The sequence below is a fragment of the Labrus bergylta genome, chromosome 16 (assembly GCF_963930695.1).
Source record: "Labrus bergylta chromosome 16, fLabBer1.1, whole genome shotgun sequence".
NCBI lineage: Eukaryota > Metazoa > Chordata > Actinopteri > Labriformes > Labridae > Labrus > Labrus bergylta.
Genome location: NC_089210.1, coordinates 13,784,712 through 13,809,552, shown reverse-complemented (window position 1 = coordinate 13,809,552; position 24,841 = coordinate 13,784,712). Strand labels below are relative to the sequence as shown.

General features: G+C 38.3%; 2 protein-coding genes across 9 annotated transcripts; one reads left to right on the top strand and one right to left on the bottom strand.

Annotated features, from left to right (window-relative positions):
- The first annotated feature begins 371 nt into the window (after positions 1–371).
- On the top strand, positions 372–3,592 carry tac4 (tachykinin precursor 4). 3 transcript variants are annotated; one of them, XM_065964542.1, is made up of 5 exons: positions 372–892; positions 2,387–2,483; positions 2,680–2,712; positions 2,837–2,884; positions 3,061–3,592. In XM_065964542.1, the coding sequence occupies exons 1-5, from the start codon at positions 755–757 to the stop codon at positions 3,093–3,095; spliced, it is 351 nt and encodes a 116-aa protein (XP_065820614.1). In that variant the 5' UTR covers positions 372–754; the 3' UTR covers positions 3,096–3,592. The 3 variants fall into 3 exon arrangements, with proteins under 3 accessions (XP_065820614.1, XP_065820613.1, XP_065820615.1); XM_065964541.1 differs by having other exon boundaries at positions 397–892; positions 2,837–2,890; XM_065964543.1 differs by having other exon boundaries at positions 446–874; positions 2,837–2,890.
- Positions 3,593–4,416: 824 nt separating this feature from the next.
- On the bottom strand, positions 4,417–24,401 carry LOC109997531 (histone acetyltransferase KAT7). 6 transcript variants are annotated; one of them, XM_029280802.2, is made up of 16 exons: positions 24,246–24,401; positions 21,831–21,975; positions 19,980–20,195; positions 18,199–18,483; positions 18,024–18,106; positions 17,566–17,652; positions 16,743–16,841; positions 16,529–16,639; positions 16,373–16,420; positions 15,503–15,694; positions 13,650–13,739; positions 13,106–13,246; positions 11,780–11,873; positions 11,120–11,266; positions 8,465–8,571; positions 4,417–8,324 (listed from the first exon to the last, which is right to left on the bottom strand). In XM_029280802.2, exons 1-16 carry the CDS (start codon positions 24,258–24,260, stop codon positions 8,226–8,228), a joined length of 1,959 nt encoding a protein of 652 aa, XP_029136635.1. In that variant the 5' UTR covers positions 24,261–24,401; the 3' UTR covers positions 4,417–8,225. The 6 variants fall into 6 exon arrangements, with proteins under 6 accessions (XP_029136635.1, XP_065820610.1, XP_065820609.1 ...); XM_065964538.1 differs by lacking the exon at positions 24,246–24,401 and adding an exon at positions 22,107–22,458 and having other exon boundaries at positions 18,199–18,480; XM_065964537.1 differs by lacking the exon at positions 24,246–24,401 and adding an exon at positions 22,107–22,457.
- Between the last annotated feature and the right edge of the window lie 440 nt (positions 24,402–24,841).

Here is a 24,841-nt window from a genome sequence, read left to right as displayed (position 1 = left end):
CAATGTTCTGACAGAATCATGAATTCTTGTCAGAGGCTGTCGCTGCAGTGATTATTTAAAGCATAAATTCATCATGCTGCTGGCCAAACCACCTGCGGAGACACACAAACAAAGCATGAATACATCACAGCTGAAAATCATTGCACCTGCAGAAGGTGACACAAGCCATAAAGATGATCCAAAACCAGATTGGGATCTGGTTCAGCTTTGAAGGCAGGCCTGAAATTGTAAATATAACCTTGTCACTATTATTTGTGAATTGGTTTGACGTATTTCGCTCTTCAACCTGTAAAATAAAATATGTCCCTTCTTTGCCTGTGGCCCTTTTTCTTGCTTGTCGTTTATTGACCTGATACCTCAAACACATGAACTGCCATACATTAGATTTCATACATTTAGCTGCCTAATGAGCTCCTGGGTCAATCATGTAGGCAAAATTAAAAACTGCAGGTGAGTAACAGACACGGTCAGCTGGGTGAAGATAGGGTGAAGTTTATTCACTGTCTACGCATGTCGCGTCTGAGTCAGACCAAGGGGGGCAAGAAAGACCTGCAGGACATCCACGTAACTGTGAAGCAGGAGGAAGCGGGGAGGGGCGATCAGAGGGGCTTTATAAAGGCAAACTGAAACCGTCACTCAGGACGCACAAAGTGCAGAACAAAACACACTTTGATTTTCAAGTTCTTTTGTTGCTGTATGCGTCCAAATCGGAGAAGTTTTCATTGACAGTCTGCAGTCGCTGTTGTTTTGGACGATGGAAGCTCTTAAGTTCGTGGTTGTGTTGTTGGTGTTCGTGTTCGTGCAGGTTGTTGGCGTGCTGGGAACTTCGCTCTCAAAAGAAGAAGATGAGGCGTGGACAGCTGACAACTGGCAGGTAAAAATAACATCACAGGTGTGTTTTAAGATTGATTTACTGACTCTATTTGATACATTTTAGTTGCAAATTGGACAAAACAACGATGTTTGTTGTAACAATTTAACATAGTTTAATGTCTTGAGAAAGAAATCTGACATTGCAGTTTCAATGATGCCTGTGGAGGTTTATTGAAGGTTTTCTGATAGTCCCCCAAATAAATACTTGCTTTCACCCACGTCGCCTATCTTTATTATCATGTTGCTTTTCTACACCATCCCATGACTTCAGATTTGACCTTCAATGTGACTTAAATCTGAGGTTTATGATATTTAGGTTGTATCTCAGGCAAACACGAGTAGCTCATTTCTTGCTGCTCTCCAACAATGTTTCAATTTGCACTTAAAGCTGTCTGACACATTTAAGCACCGAGGACAGCGGCATCCCGCGTCTGGCTCACAGTTTATCAATTTGTTACATTCTCTCACGATTGCAGAGCAATTAGGGGAAAAGATCAACCAATAGGAAATCATTTAACACGGTGAGATACAAGAACTCCATCTGTTCATGTTAATTTCCTGATTCAGTGTTGATCATGATAACGATTTAAGCATGAAGAATGAAGAAAACCCTAATCCTTTTTTTAATATCTAAATAAAAAGTTGAGTAGTTGGTTGCCGATGGAATTTAAAAAAAAAAAACGACCTTTGGTGAAAGTCTCATAATTGTTCCTAATTGCCTACTTTATTCTCCAGACAGTGGTACAAAATGCAGAAAATGAAAGAAGCATTATTTTTTTTAAATGATTATTTTATAGGACGGGATTGAAGTCATTTTGGCATGCATAAAAAATAATACCACATCTTGATTTCATGTGTGATATCAAATTTGGGTGATCATAAATTGTAACACCTCTGGGAAAATACTGACTGTTGATAATCAAGCAGAGGTTGTGTGCAGCTTGTTAAAAAAGAATACAGGGCACACAATATATTCAGACTACAAACTCTTATTGTTGTGTTGGCATGGTTATAAGTAGAAGAAACTCAGATGAGTGTGCCACATTTTTATCACATCGGCTCTCATCTGGATGTTGACAACTGAAGAGAAAGTGAAGAGATATTTAAATGTGTTATTTCACATAAAATATGCAAAGGAATGGGAAAAGATGCTGGATATTTGAAAGTGAGGTTGAGAGGTTGGGATGGATGGCGGCTTGTAATGTCCTCACTCATTCTGAGAGAAAGTTTTGTCCCTTAGCAGTGTACCCGATGATTTGAATTCATTTAAATGAGCACCATCATTTCAAGTCCATCAGACAGCAGGGACTGTATGATTTACAGGAGAAATAAAAACTTCCCTTTGTCATATCGGCAATGAATCATGCTTTTTTTCTTGTGCGTGCACGGGTCTGTGTGTGTGTGTGTGTGTGTGTGTGTGTGTGTGTGTGTGTGTGTGTGTGTGTGTGTGTGTGTGTGTGTGTGTGTGTGTGTGTGTGTGTGTGTGTGTGTGTGTGTGTGTGTGTGTGTTTAGGGCTACCCTCTAGAGAGAGATTTAACTATGCATCTGGCTGAGCTCATCAAGCGGTCCAAAGCACAGCAGTTCCACGGCCTGATGGGTAGAAGCTCACGTAAATAAACAACTTCATCCTACTTTACTGTGAATTTATAATGATCATATTGTTTTGTATGGAGCTGTATTGAATGAAATCACGTTTTTTTCTTCCCTTGTATACCAGCATAATATTACTACAGACACCTATGGTTGCCCTATTTTGTTTTTTACGACCACCATATTAAACTTGTTCTGTTCCCCCTTTATTTCAGGCCGATCTCAAGCTGTCAGACTGGGCAGGAAAAGTGAGTGTAATGACGCCACAAGAGAGCTATGAATGTTGAGGTTTTAGAATAATCTGGTAATGTTTCACCCTTAATAAAGATTTTTTTTCCCCTTAATTTCTGTCTGTCTGTCTCTTTTGGTCAGGCAATAAAGGGGATATGTTTGTTGGACTTATGGGCAAAAGGAATCTAGGTGAAGGTAATTTGAATTTCTGCAACCATATTTTAAAGTTACTCATTTCCATGTAATGTTTTTTTTTTTTTTTTTGAATTTGGGAATATCAGATTCAGTGTCATCCTGCTTGAAATGCAAACTTTGTGTTAACCCCTGATTCTCATGTCTTGCTCTATTTCTTCCTCTTTTTTTAGATTCAGAAGAAGAATGGCAACCTGACATCTACTAAAGATCAAAAACTGAACGAAAGATAACTTCACAATTATAATCTCAGAATCAACTTTTATTTCATATTCTGTCCTTTCCTGTGTGTCAACAGGACACAGAGGTCTTCACAGTCTGAAAAGGACAGATGGAGTTGCACAGTTTCAGCTGCTTTAAGTCACTGGCCTTACTGCCAACTATCATTGTAGAGTTCTAACCATTATGTTTTTCGATAATGTTGAGTCTTATTTCAAACTTTGTACACATACACTCGTGTCTATTAAGGAAGCCTCCTACAGTTAAATCCACTCAAAGCTAATGACATTAGTTTAAGCGTGTCTTCATTCTGTTTCACCACTGTTAACCATTAAATGGAATATTCATCTGGATGTATTAGCACGACAAATTGTTTACATTACTGCCTTTTAAGATCAGTGTTGACCACAAATGATTCTCTAATAACACCATGGTGATATTCTTATTGTATGTTGAAGCTTAAGTAATAAAACCATATTTTGTTCATGTGTTGTTCACACTGACTGTCTTGCTTTTGCTTGAAATCAAAATGATTGATTATATACCTGCATCATATCACTTAAAGCAGCACTGCAGTTATTACATATCTCATCACATAAAAACATATAGGGGTAGATAACAGATTTAAAAAAGGGGAAAGTCACTACATAAGCAGTGGATACAGAGGTGGGCAGCATGGTGAAATGGTTGGTATCCACATCAGAGAGGGTCTTACTGGGTCCAACGTCATGCTCAGTCCAAAGACTTCCTTGTTAACTTCATTTGTGACTCTGAATTGCCCGAGGTGTCAGTGTGACTGGTTGTTTTGTCTCTGTATGTCAGCCCAGTGATTGACTGGCAACCAGTCAAGGATGTACCCCGCCCCTCGCCCAATGACAGCTGGAGATGCAGAGATACCCTCACTAATCTTCCAGTTGTGAGTAGTACTCCAAAAAATATCAATTTCTCCCTCATCCCTTTCATCCTGTTTATACCCATGAAAACAAAATAATCAAATTTTAGGGTTCTTAATGCGGTCTTCATGTTGAAAATGAGTCACCTTCAAATACAAGCTGAGATGGCCCAAATGACATCACTATGACGTCTTCAGGGTTAAATTTGCAGACTTACATAAACTAAAACAGAACATGTGTGAACTTACTTTACTTATTTTATATTTATGTATTTCATGTGAATTGAAAGCCTTGTCTTAAAGAGAGAGAAGGCAGGACTACATCTCCCAAATCGTCCAAACATTTCTTCAAACATCAAGACTCTTGCACTGTTTCCATGGGAAACATCAAACACACAAATGACACGTGAGAGAAAGCTTACCATGTTTCACCGTTTGCATTTAATGAATAGGGAGGAAGGGGTAGAAGCAAGTACAAGAGCACAACTGAGCTACATATTGATGCCACGCTACTTTTGTGTTGTTGCTTTGAGTGCAGGAAGCAGGGTGTGGTGCAGTGCTGCAGTACTACAACAGCTCACTGGTGGCCAATGGAAGGCGATGGGATGTGTCTTGTGTTTTCTCTAATAATCTGGCACTACTCGTGTTAATGACAAGCGAGGCGTTCTGAAGCTGCCAATCTATAGCTGCCACTGGCATTGATGAAAAAATGCAAGACAATAAGAGAAATAAATAAAAGTAAAAGGGACTTTCAGACAATTGAAGATGATTGATTTTGGGTGTTTTACACATTCAGGGCTGTTTTAGACAACGCGTTGTAATTTATTGTTTTAATTTGTTTTCCCTAGTACCATTAAATGTTACAACCAGGTCACTTTTCTGCTGCTCTAAGAATGCAACATATTCTCTCCTTTTCCCTGTATGTTAATATCAGGACAAAATGACATATTTTAGTTTAAATACTAAATAATTCACCCCTTTACTATCATGCCTATGCAGTTTATATCTCAATAAAACTCAAATAAAAGTAACTCAGCCATGAATGGAAAATCATCATCATATGATGTCCTTTCCAAGACTGGATTTTTCTTTTGAAAGTTGTGTATAAAAGTAAGTGCACCTATCTGTTAATGCACTTCAGAATGTTTTAAAGAAAAACAAATCACTGTCTACACTCACAAGAGTGGTGAGTGATTTCTACCAGTCACACATTTCACACAGGTCAAGTGTGAACAGGTGCTAAAAGGGAAGGTGCAGCTCCTGTTTGTATTGATTTGGAAACTACTGGGAGGAGAGGTGTCTCCTGATCCCCTCACGTTAAAAGACACAAAACATGAACCAAAGGGATTAGAAAAAAATATAAAAATATAAAACACAGATAAATAAATCAACAGATGACAAAAAGAAATCATGAAAAGATAGAATACAAGACACAATGAGAAACCTCCTCAACATTACAGAATCTAAAAGCAACATTTCTTTTACTGTCAAAGACAAACAAACATAACTCAAGGCAGCTGAGGAAAAGATCCCTTCACATATTAAAGTGTGACACAAAAACCTTGAAAATAATAAAAGGGCTGCGAAATAAAAAGGAAACAGCTGATTCAATATGACATTGTTGTTTGCACCTTCAATTTCACAGCCAGTTGCTGTCTTGTTTCTTGCACATTGGTTGGAATAGTTTGACAGTTTCAGGAAATAAACTTATCTGCTACAGTTTATAGATTTGCTTATCACAGCATACTAGAAACAGTGGAAAACAGCTAACCTGGCCGTGTCATAAAGGTAACAAAATACACCTACCAGAACAAATGAAAGTCACTGATTAACATGCTGTGTCTTATGTTAAACATAAGGGAATTGTTTTTACAGGTAGAGATATCCTGGGGCCAGACTAGATGTTTTTTTGTAGTTTTGTGCTATGCTAACCAAATACTAACTTAGTTTTTAGCTTGCATATCTAAAGGGGGATGTCCTCTAACTCTTAACAAAAGGAGAATTTGCATATTTATACAAAATGTTAATGTTTCTTCTGAAAAATCTCAAAGCTGGTTACAAAAACATAAATTGATCAAAATCTGTAAATATGTAGATTGTCAATAAACTCAAATCAGTTCTCAATCACGCACAGTGGGCTGTGTAGAATATGAACTGTACAAAAATGCTGCCAACCACCCTCCCACAAAAAGCTTGTGCATTATTTCCCATCATTTCTGTTTCAACAAGGAGTGACAATGTGCCAGAGAGACACGTTCTAACTGCTTCATGTCACCTTTGATTAAAGGAGACATACCTCAGAAATGTTAATGACTTCTGTCTTTGTCCTTGTTTGATGGGTGGCTTTGATTCTCCCTCTTGAACCTTCCAAGAGCTTCTAGACACATTCAGATCTACATAAACATTTGAGATAAATATTTGTACATATAGAATAGACATTCCTCTATCTTACTTTGTCTTTTATGTTCTACACACTTAAATGTTTGCCTTTTAAAATAAACAGCATATATATATATATGAAAATGTAATAAAAAAACACTCACACATCTACAAATACTCACATGTTAACAGATAATTTTAAAAGGAAGCTTAAAATGGGCCATATGAGCTTGAAAACAGTGGTAAACCTTAGAGGTAGAAAAAGTTGAAACCTTTTTTTTTGAGAACTTTTACAAAACCACTAAAAAGGAAACGGAAAAAACGACAACGTTTAAAAGCGGCAACACTCCAAATAGCTTAGACTCACCGTAAACCTTTTTCTCTTCAGAGTATAAACGTGGATGTTAAAGAAACAACAAAGCCCCCTCACACAGTTAAAAGGTTCAAATGAAAGGGAGGGAGTGACGTGTTGACAAAACACATCATGGAAGATCATGTACTGGTGACACAAAAGTGTCTGAATGTAGCCAATGGCAGCTATAGCTTCATGACTAATGACCTGACAGGTGTGATGGGTTTTATACAGGAAACAATGAATGAGTTGGTTGCATGAAACGTGTTACTCTGTGTTCAAACAGCCACTGTCACTGTCAGAAAACTTACATAAGAAGAAGATCGGTTAAATTAAATTAACGGTATAAACGACTGTAGGCAGACTTCCCTTGGTAGCTGAAGCTCTTTTTTTTTTTTTTTTTTCAAATTCTTCAAAGTTTTTCTGAGCAAGCTAGTCTGTGTCAGGCAGAAAGAAACGCATAAGATGACATGTTAAAAATCTGTATCGTGTCAACAGCCTCACAAACTAAGAACTGTTGCTCTGTGCTAATTAGAAGGCTTGGACAAAGAGCGTAACTTTTCGGGAAATCAAACTACAACACCGGCTGCTAGCCTTTCACTGAAACTCTAAAATCCAACATAAATAATGAACAGTGACTTCTCTTCTATGGAACCTAAAGTCTTGAATTAAAAAATGTTGAATCAATAATCGCATTACATTCTGAACACCTCAAAATTAACTTGTCATTACTGAAAGCAGCAAAATGGAAATGGAATAATGCCACATTTCATTTATGTAAAGCTGTAGCCTCTAGTTGATTAACCTTGAACAAGTGAGCGTCTCTGCTCCAGCTAGCCACAGCTAACCAGCTGCTCTCTCAGCCATTGAGCTCGCTAGCTGAAGAGGCAGCTGGAATGTGATTGGCTAATACATGAGCGGTTGGTGACAACGCTGCCGCCAGGACAGGTCACACTATGAAATAAAAGTGAAACAGGAGAAGATTGTTTGAAGAAAAAGCGCGTTTTGAAATAGGTTTATCTTTTATGAAAAAATTATCAGTGTTCCTTGTATTAGAACATTTATTCATGTGATTATTATTCCAAAACATTTGATTTTAAAGTCATTAGCTTCTCATTCAAGAGAAGTGACTCATTTATTTAAGGTCTAATTTGTTCTTTTAGAAGGTTAAATTATTTTTTATAAAGCTATCTCTAACAGGTTCAGATTCTAGCAAATTGTTGCCTCGATTCCGTCTTAGTTTCTGGTGGAGAATCTTATCATCGAGCTAATGTTGGGTTTGTTGGATTGACGTTCATCCAACAACCTCAGCGTTGTGTGACTGCTGAATCCAGAGTAACGTGTGTCTGTAAGTGACTGACGGCTGTAGCCGCTGAAAGCGTTTTGTACAGGAGTTCGAGTGAGGGTTTAGGCTCAGTCACTGTGAGCGTACCAGTGTGCAGAGGGGGATCAGTGTGTGCATTTGAAATTTTGAAATTGTTAGTGTGAACGTTCCTTTACGACCCTTTGGGCGGTGTCCATTTTAAGGCTGTGGGGTCGATGGTCTTTCCGTTACCACGTTTGGTCTCCTTTGCCTTCCAGTCGTCAATAAGGTCCTGCGGAAACAAAATGCACTCATGTTGACTACAGCAGAGAAATGTATACAATAAAGCCTAAATGTGCTGGTCGAGAGTAAATAGAGTTTAAACTTAAGTCAAGCAAGTCCAACCGTTCAAAGTATAGTGCTGTTTCCTACCTGTCTCTTTAAAACAAGGTGCTTTCCCTTCCAGTATTTGAGCATCTGAAGAGATTGCAGAGTGCTGACGATATCCACGGGGTTCACGGCGGTCTCCTGACTGATCTCTGTGAAGACAACAGCGGGACAAGATGAAGTCAGAGGTATGGGATCAGGACTGTGTGAGTGAGAAGACTGAAGAGCTCCAGGCATGCCATCAGCTCTGCAAGGCTGCCTGCTAACAAGCTAACAATGACAGAGTTAATATCCTGATGATAGTTCATAAGGCTCATGTTTTACTGTGTTTTGGCTGCTACGATATGCTTGTTAGCACTAAAACATGATAGTTCAACATTTCTGAAATTAATATTATCATTATTTTAAGAAGTCCAACTATAAATTCAAGATTTACAAGTGCCACCCTACAGCTTAGACATGCTGATGTTCAGAAGGTACCATGTCTATAATACCAACCATCTTGGTTTGTGTATTAGCATTTGCTAGATGGCAAATCACAAATAAAATAATCTCAGCACAGGGTTCACTAGATGTTGCGATGTTTCCCTTCTGTCCAAGAAAGTGAACAATGGACATTTCATTCTTATAACCCAGCTAATGTGCTAAAAAATTGATTCATCAATGCATTGCAATTTTTGTTTTCCCAATTCAAGGAAATCCTGAGATCGATTTTTTCGCTGTAATGACATCCCTCTCCACTGGGGGCACTGTGGGTGCTGTATGTGCACTTAGATCATACTGTACTTAAATGTTTTATTCTTTGTTTATTAAAGAATAATACAATGATAAAATACATGTTTTAGTCAGTTTGTTCTAAACCTATACAAACAATGCACACATAATTATTTAACAAATATCAGAAGGTACTGTGACGAGTTATCTGGGTATTCCTGTTATCTGTATGTATTATTAAATCGATAGACGCATATTGATCAATATCGATTCGACTCGTGACCCAAAGAATTAAATCGAATTGAATAGTGAGGTTGTGGACAATACCCAGCTCTAGTTTTTTTATAAAACTAGCATGAGGAGATCATTTTAAGAAGCATTGGACTCTTATAAGGTCATGGAAGTGGAAGTTACATATTCACATTGAGAAAAAAGAAGTGTTTATTTCCCTCCTTCTGTTTAACAGATGGTTCATTGTTGTGGTATTTTCTTTTTCTATGCAGAAAATATTAACAACACAAAGGCTTTGATTAAAGCGCCTTTGTGCAATGTGTGCATATCTCTGCAGCGTGAACCTTGTCAACACTTAAAAACACTTTTCAGAATGCAGACTGGGGTTATTAGGTTCTTTTGTAATGACATCCTCCTCAATTCAAAACAACATACATCACCTTTGACAAAATAAACAAACACAATAAGAAAAAAAAAAGGTGGAGAAAAAGAGGCCTGGACTAGAAGAACACAATGTTACAACCAAATGATTAGCTGTGTCTCACACTGTCATGGTTACGGCGGCCCTTAGAGATTTTTGGTAACTCTAAATTCAGTGTTGCAAAAATGTATTTTTTTTTTTTTTTTTTTTAATAATTTAAACTTAGATTATTCCTTCTATGATATGTAAAATGAGTGTGAATTCCAGAGATTACTAACATGTGCTTGAAAGCTTGAAGTGAATGTCTGAGAGTTTTCACTATGTTGTGTGCCTGTTGCTTAATCCGTTTGTTCTTAAATATCTAACGGGTAGGAGGAATTGTAAACTGTGAGAACTGAGGACATATACAGTCAAGATGTGAACAATTCAGTCTTTGTCATGACAAATATTAAATCACATCCCCATCCCTGAAGAAATAAGTCTTTAATTAATACTAGCACCTCGGATAAATTGTGGTTTTATCTGTATTTAACATGCAAATTTATGAGATCTGTTTTGGATTTTGTTTATCCAAAAACCGTTGTCATCAATGCCCCATTAAAAACAATTGAAACAACTGGCTTTAAATTCCACGAGTCGCAAAGAAATACATTTAACATGTAAGTTATACATCAAGGATAGAGACAACAGGCTTTAGTTGGAAATACTAAATGTTAACGAAACTTTGTAGCGCAAAAGGGAACTTCACAAGTTTTTTTTTTTTCCTCAGTCAGAGGCATCTGAACGTAGAGGACATTTAACAGGTATGGTAGAATAAGCTCTGATGTCACCCACTAGTGTATAACAGAGACTTTGACGTCAATTATTTGGATAAATAGTGTCCATACAAACATTGGAGCATTATCAACGAACTAATTTGGTACAAACTGACTAGTAGTATTTCAACTCCAATAAGATGGAGTTCCATGCAGTCTTAGCATGCTCGCATGCTAAGGCTTCACCAAGATTAGAGCATCCTCATTATTATTGGCAGCATGGTAGCATACTGACAGGAGGATTTCACACTAAGCCCAACTGAGCTGCTAGTGTGGCTGTAAACTCTCAGTGTTGCTTTTTTCACAGCCTTTAGTGATAACACATGAATGCTTGCTTTTACATACACACACAAACACACTCACACTCTCACAAACGCATACCCATTGTATGAGTTCTTGTTGGCTTTCAGATTCTTTCCTCGCTTTTTATTTAACAGTTTTTCCCACCAATGATTTACAATACCAACAGTGTTTCTTGATTTGCGCCACTGCAAACTGTGAGTGTGATCCAACTCTCACCTTTGATGGAGATCTCCTTGCCCTGAAAGTTGTTCAGGTAACGCAGAAGCACCTCCTTCCAGTAACTCCTGTAGCTGATGAGACCGAGGTCAGACAGAGGGCGCTCAGGTGAACCCACCTTCTCCTCCACCTTAGACAGCAGGTAACCTTTAAGAGACACATCACATAGGGCTCTTTGTATGAATACTGTAGTATCCCCTTCTGTCACTGAGAACACAGAAATAAGGGCAGAGAATGATATCATACAAAACCTACTGAATCCAGGTTTGTGAGGTTTTTTTTTAATTTACTTTTTAATTTAAAAAAAGCTACAAATCTTTTCCGCCGCACATCACCTTCACTACTTAACAGACTTCCTTGATCCACTTTATGTTTGACGGTCTTTGTCCATATGGCTTTTCCAAGATATTTCCTTAGTTTAAAAAAAAACCAAAAAAAAAACCTTTATTCCCTACAACATCTGAACAGAACCGGGGAGTTTACTCCTTGTGATCGTCCAGGCATCAAGCAAAGAGAAAAGAAACAAACATGGAGAGGACAAGTCTTCACAATAAAACCAGGTTTCACTCTGCAGAATCTCTTGCCGCGTGCTGGATTTCTTACAGAAACGCTCTCCCACACACAATGCAGGGAACACACAAACAGGGTGTCTGTACTCACTGAAGTCTATGAGCATCTTGCCGTAGCCTTGCCTCATGTACTGCGGCATGGTGAGGATGCAGGACACGTTGTAGTTCAGGAAAGAGTTCTTCTCCTGCAGAAGAAGAACGATGAATCCATAAAGCCGATCTGATCTTCCAGATGGAGTTACTTTGTAGTTCATACCTCATACCTTCCTTGGGTAAACTGATAAGATTCATAGTAGCTCACACAGAATTAATTATTACGTCATATCCCAGGGGCATATGCAGTAATCAAATTCTATACAGTTAATATAAGCTACTCAGTGTCTTTTTTTTTTTTTTTACAACTCACTCTCAAACCAACATGACACGTCTTCACATAATCGGTAGCAATATTGCATCCTTTACATAACACACCCCTAACCCTGGACAGTCAACAAGAGAAAAAATACATTTACTGGCCCCCAACCCGCAGAGTTTAAGTACCGTAAAATCTGGAATATAATTTGCACGGATATATAAGACGCAGTGTGATTTGATGGTCTCCCAGAGAGAAAAAGGGTTTGAACTTCCTGTGTGACGATTTCTATTGTGTTCAGCAAAGTCTACAGCGTGCAGTTTCTCTACAGCTATGTCACTCTTTTAGTACCATCTCTTTTCACTTTGTGGACTTTACACTCCTACTAGTTTCAATACGGTAGTTGGCTACGGTGATAGCTCGAGTCATACTGCCCACCTCCGCTGGTCACTCGTTGATTCCAATTTAGGAGTCATTAAATCAAACCAGCATCTGACAAGCTTTCTTTAATGACAGTTTACCACCGTTTTACTATAAATGAACCATTATGACCTCATGACGGAGCAAAGATGGTAAAAAGTGGCGCTGCCAGCCTCGTCAGCATCGCTATGTTTCCCAACACAGCTTGCAATACACAATGACAAGGAGTGAAATTGTATTTTTTGAACATTTAAAAATTGCATCATGATGCATGCAGTGTGTGATGGTAAGTACTGCACATACAGTAATGACAGTGCATGCCGCCGTATGTTTCCCTGGTAAATTGGTTGTATCGGTATAAAAGGACGCAGCAAACTTTCTTGATGAAAAAAATAGGCATCAAAAGTGCGTCTTAAACACCAGACTTTACGGTACACCATGAATAAAGGTGCTATCCTTACCAATGAGCTTATGCCAAGTATGTGTTAGTCGGACAATACATTGAAGAATACATTTTTCAAAGAAAGCCATCTGTAAAAAATACTCTCTATCCCCTTACACAAACTTAATATTTTCTTGTACAGTATAATCTGGATTGTTTTTTTTCTTTAAAAGGCATCCAGCTGTCATTGGCTCCCAGTTTACCTTGGAGAAGTATCCCACCAGGTGGCACCCTGTGTTGTCTGCTTCAGTCATGACATAGAAGAGGAAAGGCTCGACGTCGTAATACAGAGTCTTGTGGTCCAAAAACAGTTTTGCTAGCAGACACAAGTTCTGACAGTAGATCTATAGGAAAGAGCATCAGCGACGTTATCATCCATCACAATTGACAGGAAACACACATTTAACCAGTCCCACACAGACAGACCTCCATCTCTTTAGGTCTGTGGGGTCTTACATTAAAGCAGAAGATTTATCGAGAAATGTCAAAGATACCGACCATGTTTCAAGCCAAAGAGGTAACACTAGAGAAAACCAATCAGAAGTGTTATTTTTTACATTCACAAACAATCAAATACAGCACACTTTAAGGAAGTATGAACATTTTCTCCAGGACTTATTTTAGGTCTTAAAGGGCCTTGTTCTCCACAAGGGGAGGAATACTCGTTTGATTTTAATATGATCAAATAAAGAATCTCCTGCAAGAGGCCCGGTGATTCTGAGGTAAATGTCCCAGTGCTCCTCTTACCTTATTCTTCTTTCCGTCCACCTCAAACACGGAGATGTTGGTCTTCCTGTAGATCTCGTCCCCCGGTGGATGCTTCCACACGCACTTTGCCTTAATGCGATACAAGTAAGAAGGAGTAAGTTTGTATGCAGCTCTTAGTTTCATATGGTGTTCATTGAACCAAGAAAAAAAACCTTATTAAAGTTGAAGTGACATCTCAACTTTGAGTGTGGGATTAAAAGGGGATAAATGACTGAACAATAGCCATAGAGAATTATGTGTAAGATCTGTGCTCATATAAACTATGCTATATGTTTATTTTAATACATTTTATCCTTTCAACTATTTTTGGGTGTGTCTTGGGATCTTTTTTATATTATAACTCCAAACCATTTAAGGGTTTAGGCGTCTCTTATTGCTTCTCTCACTCCAGTATAATATTGGTGTGAAGTGCATCAGAAGGGCAAAGTTATACAGTCTATCTAAGTAGAGTCTGCATGAAGTAGGAATACAATTATGAATAGCCTTAGGAGCAGAGACAGTGAATTTATAGTTTGAACTACGGCAAGAGCCTAGACTCATTTTATGCCATTTTCCCTTTGACACTTCAATGTCGCTGACTAGAAACTTCAATCAATTTTGGTTATCAATCAGAGACATATCAGCTAAAGTAACCCCCCCTCCCCCTCCCCAAACATGCAAAGAAGTTTAAAGTCTTTTCTGGTGTTTTATTTTCCTCTCAGTCCAATGCTCCACATAGATGGTACAATGTTTCATCCACTTAAGTATATTAAAAGTTTTTCTGAATTACGAAAAATTGACCTATTCAAGGAATTGAATATCAAGGCTACAGGCAAGACTGAATTCTACAGGCCAAGTGAAAGTGAGATAAAAATAAATCTGCAAATATTAGAAACTTAACTGAAAAAAGATTAAAGGGTTAGAAAAAGAAAAGTTAAAAGCTGTTAAAGACCAACATTATTTTTGTTTAAATCCAGCGCTCTCAACCTTAACAAAACTATGTTTAGACTGACAATATAAAAGAGAGACTTTAAGGGTCCAGTACTTTATCAACCCCATTCTGTTCATCTGAAGTTAACCTGAAGAATACAGACACATTCAAATCAAACAGGACTGTGTGTGTTTGTCTTCATGAAAAACAACACAATTAACCACACTTGATTTAAGTGTGTAAACTGGACATTTTTAAATAATACATGAATTAATTTGAAAAATTATCCATGTTTGGGGCACCAGTTTAGCTCAGTCGGTAAATCAGGTGCTTCACATAGGGAGGCTACAGAGCCCACTGTCCTTTGATGCATGTATATCCCGTTCTCATTAGCTGTCCTATCAACAAAGGCAAATGTGCCAAAAACTATCTTTAATCAAAACATTAGCCATGTAGAGCACATCCTCACTTAATGTGTGAGGGCTCAGGTCTGTCCTTCTGTCAAATTCTCAAGTGCAAATGAGCACTGATGCCGATTTGTATCCATTCTGTGAGTACCCTTATCTGCAGACGCTCATGTGTGAGAGCAAGATAGTGGGATACATATTAACTGGCTAATGGATGTTGTGGCTGCTGTTATTTATTGCCTGTTTGTAGAGTTGTTTTATGTCCACTGATGATCTTCAAACCCTGATATATCTTCAAATGTTCGATATTTTGTTAAAATGTAACGTAAAATGGTAATGTCTTACTTTGATTTTATTTTTAAATGGCAATGCTCTACGTCTAGTGGTGTGTCCTATTCCATCTCTTTAAACCAATTCAAGGATTGAAATGTTAAGATTGATCTCAAACATTAACGTTTTTTTAATGAAAATATTTTATGACATTTTTTGCCTACAAAATCAAAAAGTGGTGTTACCAGGTGCCTGCGCAGAATGGTCTGGCTCTTCATATACTTAAGGCAGAACTCGCACATGTACAGCCTCCCCAGGCGAGCGTATTCCTCTGGGTATGGAGAGTGATACCAGGTGTCCAGCTCGTAGCGACCAAACACAATTGTCTTTATCATGTTGCTGCCCTCCGACACCTGGCCATCGAGACGAAGCTTATCCTGTACAGGTAAAGGAGAGGAGGTAAGGGAGATGGGGAAGGGGAGGGAAAAGGTTTCAACAAGGAAAGAAAGAAAGGGAAGGAAAGCAAGCAGAGGGGATAGAGGAGAAGAAAGAAAAATTGCCATTATTAAAAGAAAAGGATCAGGTAAACCAAAGAGCACACTCAGAAAATCCTCAGTGGAGGCAACCATGCACAACAGATTTGAAATATATAACAATTAAAAAAAGTAGATAAAAAATGGGAAGAAGAATATTAATAATTAATATTTAGAAGATCTAATATGAAGGTGATAATGTTTCTGTTCATATGTTTTTGAGACCGTTTCAGTGGCAAAAATAAAGTATTTGCATGAAAAATAGTAATTTTTCTCTACTATAGTAATCTTCGAACCTGGATTTAAATCTTTGTCTAAGGTCTTGAATAAGGGACAAGTAAATCTGAGATAATCAGCAAACTTTTGCATTGAAAAGATTATTGTAAGAAAGTGTTGAGAACTCGATCGGGTATCTTTGCTTTTATTTTACTTATTAAAACTCAGAAAACCCTGTAAATAAGTTTTGATTGTAAGCCTGAAAGAAATCAGCGGTGTCTCATCTGAATGGAAATCTGAATCACAAAATAACAGATCAGGAAGAAAGAACAAACACAAAAAACAGGAAGTGATTCTCCAAACTACCAAAAATATCTCTGACTCCTCCTGTGGTTGCAGAGGAGGGTTTGCAGACTGAAACAGAGAAGAAGAGGAATAATGCAGGAAAAAAGGGGGAGACAAAAAAACAAAGGGAAGAGAACACGGTAAGGGAGGGAGGTGAAGATGAGTTTTCTCTCTTACAAGGTCGTCCGAGGCACGTGCCTGCGCTTTCCTGAACAGCTCGAGGTCGTAGTCACTGGTGATGTTCTCTAGTAGCGGCTCCCTGCTAGCTCCGTGGCTCTGATTGTGCTCCTAGAGGTGTGGGAGAGGATCAAAAAAGGAAGACAGATGTTGGACATATGCACAGTAAGATTGGAAGAAAAAATGCACAGATTTTTGCTTCAAACCCACTTACCATGTACTTTTCCTTCTGCTCCTTATTAAGACCAGAGTTCCTCTTCCTCCTCAGCTCCGTCACCTTCTCCTTGTAGCGCAGCTGACGGTCTGTGGGGGCCTGAGACCAGACAGAGATGACTTTACACTTTTGAAAACTTTGTTTTGGCAAGTGGTGTTGGAGTAAAAACTGAAAAAATGTCTTAAACTTAAATGTCTGATTATAATAATAAGATTAATATCAATCAATCATTATTTGTATAGCGCCAATTCATAACAAGTGTTATCTCAAGACACTTTACAAAAGAGCATATGGGAATTTAAAATCATTCGGTGTAAACATCAGCACTGGTGTTCCACATGGATATATACTTGGACCATTTCATGTTTTAATATGATGTGGTTAATGGGTGAAAATAAAACATCAGTCCCCACTCATTCTTTTTTAATACTCAGCTTTTGCCATCAAAGATACAATGTAGATTTTCACAAGCTGCGATTGTCCATTGTTCCAAGTCTGCTAAACTATTACATCAGAATATAGTTCAAAGCAGGCCTAAGACTTGCTTTTCAAACATCAGGACCAAACAATGGATACAAAAAATTGAGTTATAAATTAGACGTACTCTTTTAAATCATGATTCATTGCAGATATGATGAAGGAAGGTTTTTATTTCTCCTGTATTGATTAGTAAAATTGAGGAAGGGCCCCCCTTTAATTGGATTCACTCACTCAGTTGTTTTAGGTGTCTAGGCATGTTTCATAATGTGAAAGTGCCTGTCTGCTGCATTTGATTGTATACAGTATATATATATATATAGGTGTGTGTGAGCTTTTGTATTACCTGGCTTCTTGTGGAGTGTCTGTTCTCGTCCTGGCGGTGCGACAGCGTCCTTTCGTCGGCCTGTTTGTCGCGCGTCGATGCCTTGCCCTAACAAAACATCAACACTGTCTACCACCAAATGACTCACAACCAACCCCCGCAGCAGCAACATTTCAGCAACCACCTCCATGTTCATAGAGGTTTCGCTGCTTGACAACTTGAATTCTACACTGTGAGTATCCTTTGGTATCAGCCACTGAACACAGTGTGGAATCTGTGTTTGCCAAAGAGCAAAACTATGAAAGCTCAAACGGTTTTAATTAAGCAAAATATCAGAAAAAAACTAAGAAAAGAAAAACTGAGAAATTGTGAGACACTTTAGAACATTTCATAGTCAGGGTTTGTATTGGATATTTCTTTGTTTTAAAACTGCATTCCTTTCTTGACTTTAAACTTTCATGTGTGTGTGTGTACAGTACCTTGCATTCATCAGCAGAGAGATTATGATAGAGAGGACATCCTGATATGGAGAAATGTCTCTCATGCCTCCCTGTAAGATGACCTGATGCAAATTATAACAAAGACAATTCAGGTTGGTGTCTAGTAGGAGGATATATGATGCAATAACAAATTCTGCAGTGTTTTTGCCCTCACCTAATGAGTTGCAACCAGGCGTGGGACACTTCATATTAAAGTTGTAGCTTTCATGGAACCGCCGTCTTTTGGGGCGATGGGAAAGATCGTGGGCGGCAGCCTCTTTGAGTGACAGCTCTTTAGCTAATCTCTCGTCCTCCTCTTGTGAAACTACAATATCATTGCTTGAGGACACGTGATCATTGCTGGGACTTGAGACCTCGATATCTGACTCTGAAGATGGCGCATTACCGGTTGGGGTGCGAGGAGGGGTCTCGTCACGATCCGCCCCCCGCTTCTGGTCTGCTGAACAAATCATGACAAAAGGACAGGGAGCAGATAGAACTACAAGAATTAATAAAAAAAAAATAGTTACATAAACACGACATACCATACAAAAGTTTGTTGTGGAAGACAAAGGTGATGTACTAAATATAAAAACTGTGGGTTAGATAATAGGCAGTACAGCTATAGAAGCACTACCGACATTACAAAGTATCAGTTCATAGACCAGTGTCTATCTATGATTTAATAGTATATCCCTAAATTCAATGTTGTGAAAATATTCTACAACTTTTTCTGCAATAAAAGGATCCAAACTGACACACATTATTCTTAAGCAAAATCAGTGAAGGATGCAAAAGATGCATTTACCACCCTCCAGCAACAGCTGCTAGGGGAGAAATCTAATAGGAAAGATTGGTGTTACTGCAGCAGATGATCGCTTTTTTAGCTTAGAGCTGACAAGTGAAACAGTGGACGTCAGCAGGGCAAATCCTTTCTTTTGTTTTCCAGTGACACTGGACGTCCGGCAAACTTTTTATTGACGTCAATGCTAGACAAAAACATCCCTCATAATACCATTTATATTTTTAACAAAACTTTTCTGAAAAACCCTGTAGGTATACAAGCAAACAGAGGACCAAGAGATAATAATGATAAACTGAGTTATTTAGGTACTACATTGTGAATGTTAAAAATAAAATCTGTGAGGTATTGCATGGTATTGAATTGTTCTTTGTTAATTATTTGTAATATTGAGCAGATTTTCCAGACAAATGCTAACCCTCTGTAGCAGAAACATATTTGAAGGAAGAACCACATGGGGATATCAATAATAAAAACCCCTAAATTCATCAAAACATAACACAGCAGAGTCACACTCAACACATGTGTAGCTGACATCTCTCTTATTATTGTTTCAGGGAACTACAATGTTCAATGTTTAGGTAATAACTTGTAAAATTAGTCTAACAGAAAAACAGACTGTGTTTGCTTTGATTGAACAGATTATCGCCAATATCTTAAATTGTATGTCAAAAATGATCCTATCTCTGTAAGGAGGTCCAGTCCAGGATATGCACTGACACCAATTTGACTTCTGCATAATCAGGAACACGCTGTGATCACAGGCAGATCTCATGAGATCATCTGAGCAGCATATCAATGAATATATGAAACATGCAGATAGATGCCCTGTCTTCCCCCTGTCCTCTCTGCAGATTCTCCTTTAGTCAGCCATTCTTTTCTCGACCCCCTTCAGCCTTCTCTTGTCTACTTATCAGTCTGTTTATTTACTCTTTTTCTTTCATCATTCATCACCTGATTTAACTACTCTCTTCAGTTTTCTTCCTCCCTCTATTTTCATCTTCTTCCTCTGTTCTTTCTTCTGTGCCTCTGCTTTTTCCATTTTATAATAGATTCATCTACTTCATCTGACAGCCAAGAGGGTGTGCTTAAAGGTGCCTAAAGTACTGCATAAGTGTAATTTCTAAGACCTACAGAGACACTATTGCTCTTACCATGTGCCTCAGTATCCGAGCCAGATGACCTGCTCTGTCGCAGCGGGTATTTTTTGGATGTGGTGTTTATCGCCCCTTGCTGGCTGCGTGTGATTCTGCGTCCAGAGGAGAAGACGGATGCTGCCACTGCTGCTGTTTTCGATTCTGCTGCTAGATCCAAGCTTTCTTCTGGACCCCCCGCTGGAGGAGAATTGCTCCGTAATGAGCTGCAGTTATCTAAAAAAGAAGAGCTTACTCAATGAGGTCCAATACGGTTTTAAGTATAAAACATACAGACTAATTGTTTAAATATCCTGACAATATTAACCAGTTAGACCACCTTAAACACTTGTAATTTTATAAAGATTCTCACACTTAGAGATATATTTACTTTAATTATGACTACTATCCATTGCTTGTAATTTAATATTTTGAATTAAATTACAAATGTATTAATTTTTTGGGGGGAATATTTCTTGTTTTACTTAACTGCAATTAAATACCTTTGACCTGCTGATAGTGTGACCTGACTACTCCCAGTGCTGAACTGAAAAACTGGTCAGTAGATTGCTTTCTGATTAACAGAAAAAAAACATAGTTTTAAACATTTTCTTGTACAAAACCGCACTAAAAATCTTCCAGTTTTAGATGATGAGTGATTAAATCAGACAACAATCAGTTGGTAAAATGATATTGAACGTCATAGTATGCTGCTTCCTTCTCTGCGTCTGTCTTCTAAGAATACTAGCAGAGAGTTTCAGTTTACAACCACAGAACAGACATATGAAAAGTAACTGCAGCTGTTACTGAATAACTGAAGGAAACATGGTAAAAAGATAGATATTTACTTGTTGTGAGCAACCGCAATGGTTTTTTTTCCAAGAGAAAAATCCTGCGACAGAAAAATAAGACTGAACCTCTGACTTCACTCTTTTGGCTAAAACTATAGCCTCTGTGCAGTTTGAAAGCTTGTTCATGGACTACGAGAGCTTTGCCAACTTCTCTTGCCAACAAAAAGCAGAGGAAACAGAGCCATCCCTTCTTTCTCTGCTGTAAATCCCCTCTGGCAGCCACAACAGAAAGAGGTCACACAGGGGGTGGAATAGAGTTTGTACGTCTGTTGTGGGGGAAGGTCTCGCTGTCTGAACCCATTCAGGCTTTAAGGCTGCCAATATACAAGAGCCACTGCTGAACTGCTGAAGTGTGGGGGGCTGGTATACTCAATAAACCTTCAATAAGATCGTCCTCCTCATTCAAATGAAAACACAAATGTTCATGTACATGAAAAACAAATTTGTATAGGTGAAGAAGTAGGCCTACATACCACTGAAATAAAAAGAAAAAGAAAGAAATGGACGAAAATTGGTGCTTCCTAATTTGCAAACTTCTGCAAAATTCAGCTGTCACTTTGAGACTTTGTCATTGATATTAACTTCATTCAAAATCAGATGTTAACCAGATATTATAAATACATAAAGCAACAAATAAGAAAATATTTAAAAAAAAACAACAATGCCATAAGTTATAATTTATCTTTCATTATACCTCTGCCCCAATGAGGCTCTTCCAAGAATATCTTAACTACTAAAAATAAGCACACGTGACAAAAATATGGTGACTCGAGCCATGACGTCAACACATTTAAGAATTGAACTACAAGGAATGTTTTGACATAATATAATTAGCATGTAGGCTACTGATGCTATCCTATGATGTCATTTGGTCCTATCAAAGCTACAAGGATTGTATGTTTTTTTTATTTCACAATTTACGTCAAACGTTTATGTTCTTGCCTATGCGACATCCTTCAGTTGCGTACGTTTTTTGTCTTTCCGATAGTTCATTATTTAAAATAAAACTTTAAATGGTTACCTTGTGAGCTTCGGCTGAGGCGCAGTGACGCACGGGTCAGGCGCGTGCTGCTGCGCCTGTGGACACTCTCAGACGCTCGTGTGTGCTCGAGATCGGCGGAAAAATCCGAGTCCTCCGTCCCATCCGAGCTGCTGCCTGCTGTCCTCTGGAAACAACAACAACAACAAACACTCAGCGTGATTAAACTCTAGACAGTGACCCAACGCCGCCTCAGATGCAACAAGAGAAATCAGACAGACTTGAGTTATGTGTTTGTTTTCTTGTTTGTTTTATTACCAGCGGATAATTCAACAAAGATCCCATTCTGGGGGAGGAGCGTCAGCCTCTACATCTCCTCCGGAACTGTACCCCCTCTTTCACGATGGACTGTCAACAAAAACTCAAAATAACCCGATTCGGAATCCCCTCGCACGCACAACGATTAATTCTGAATTAATCTATTGAATCATCTCATAGGTCTTAAATCCTTCCGCGTGAATTGTCTTGTCGCCAGTTAAGTGGACAAAATATTTAGAAGACACGAGTAAGATCCGATCACTTTACTAAATAAATTAACAAATGAAATACTCGGTAACTTATCTAAGCGTGTCAATTAAAATCGAAATCGCATGGCTGTAATGCTAACAACACAAACACGGGATGAATGGGGCGATGCTGAGGCGTATATGGGCTCACCCTATACACCACAAGAAACCAAAATCCGGCAGGGTGGGGGTGGGGAAAGGGGGCTGAGGCCATTCTCATTAATAAAAATATATATTGGGGCCCATTCCCTACTGTCAAATGAAATCTCTCTTATTAGATGTCACAGGGCTTCTTAAATTACATACCTTGCACATACTGTTAGATTTTATCATTGTATATGTATTATTGATATTAGTCAATTAATGAGACATCATGAAGCAGGTTCCTTAAAAGTGACATTAAGATTTAATGATTGCAGTAATTAGACAAGAACAGTGTAGTGGCAATCTAACAACAAAAAGTGCCACTGGAGGGAATTTTAAGTCACTTTCAACTCATGGTGGGTAAAAAAGGGAATGTCCGCCGTTAATTATGTTTGCAGTATTTATTTATCAACAATCTTAAAAAACACCAACAAAAAGACGGGTGTAGACCTATTCTGCATCATAAACATAGATAAAGTCTAAACGCGCCGGACAACATCTTCACACACTTACGGTTGGAAAAACTGTGTGGCTTCCATTAATTCCCTATCCCCATTCACCTGTGTCTCCCCTTTCTGCCTACCTGTGGCTGTAATTACCAACTATGCCCAGGTGCGCAGGTGACGTTTGCAGCAGGAAAAACGTCCACACAACCAACCACACACACAAACCACAACACACATGAAATCAGCGACAACAGTAAGACGATTTTTGAATCCTAGTGGTTGCACAGTGCAAGGGGGAATGAGCATAATAAAGTCAATAGCATCAACAGGCCAACAGGTCGTTTAATTCAGAATCTAAATCAGCTTTATTGGTCAGATGCGAAAGATATTTGAACTTTGTTCTCTATGTGTAAGTATTACACATCGTTACTGAAATGTTTTCTTAAATGTCTAATTTTCCATTATTGTATTTTTTTATTCAACAGGTGTAAATATGTTTGATTTTTAACTTGTATTTTTATTTTTTAATAATTATATTCCCGTGTCCTGTTTTCTTGAGCTGCTGTAATGCAAAAATTCTATTAAAAAAAATCACTTTATAAAAAATAAAGTTTATCTTTATCTTTAAATAAAATATGAAAATAAAAAGGCGGTAATGGACTTTTTTTTTTTTTACAAAAAAGAAAAATGTGAGCTATACCACCCTTTACTGTAGCGTGAACCACAAGCGCACATTTCATTTAATAAACTTCACAACAAGGGGCTGGGCAGCTCATTTACATACGACCAATTACAATGGAGAATGGGCGTGGTCATCGCTGGCCTTAACCAATTAGCGCTGCCCTTTCCCTTGCGCTGTCCTATCACAGCCTTGTTTTGATGCGGACGCTCATTCCGTCCTCTCGCTCATAGAACAGCTTGTCCTCTTTCATCAGTTAAAAGATATCTGCGTTCACATGCTGGTGAAAAAAAACAACCAAAACTTGCAAAACCCAAATTTTCAAGTTCCCTTCCCTTACTCTACAGGAGGAACGAAACTTAATGACCAAAACCATGTTCTTGCAACTCAGCAATGTTATAAGCTAGCGTAGCAAACCAGATATTGTACAGTAACCTCATGAACATGCATATTCATCGCAAAACACACATTAATACAATCCAATGTAAACGTATTTCAGCTAACACACTGTCATACCAGTCCATACCAGTTTGCTTTTTGCCACTTGGCTCGCCAACATTAGCTATGACGTGATGTTGTGAAGTGTCCGATATGCAGTCTCTGCAGCAAACACCCGCCTTACCTTTCTACGAGGCATTTTGTAAAAGGTTCCGCGCGTCTCCGCTGAAGTATTGATGCTCAGTGCGTCGGGAAAAAATAATCCTAACTTGTATAAATAACCAGAACAAAAATGAGCCAGCTTTTGATATGAGCAAAGTCAGCTGGGGGGTGGGGGGGGAGGGAGGGAGAGAGAAAAAAAGCGCATCGATTTCTCAACACTTCCCTGTTGGTTGCGGCGCAAACTCGCGACAGTTGGTTTAGGGGAAAAAACGTCCGTCGACAAAATACCTCCGTGTGGAAAACAGTGTTTGAGTCAGTAATTCATAATGACGTTTAATAATGTTGGTTTATGTGCGCGAACTTTACGTGTTAAAAATAAGGAAAAGATAAAGATTAAAATAATAATAATAATAATAATAAAGAGTTGTGAGAACTAAGTTACTTAAATATTATCTGGTAATACGAGAATTTCACCAACTGGCTTCAACTCCCAAATTGTCTTTTTTTTTTTAAACAACTGAAGATGACCGTCGGTTAGTTTAATTAATTAACATTTATTGTGGTTAATTAATTTGGTTTAATTCGTGAAAATAAATGAACCCTTGGAAATTACAAACA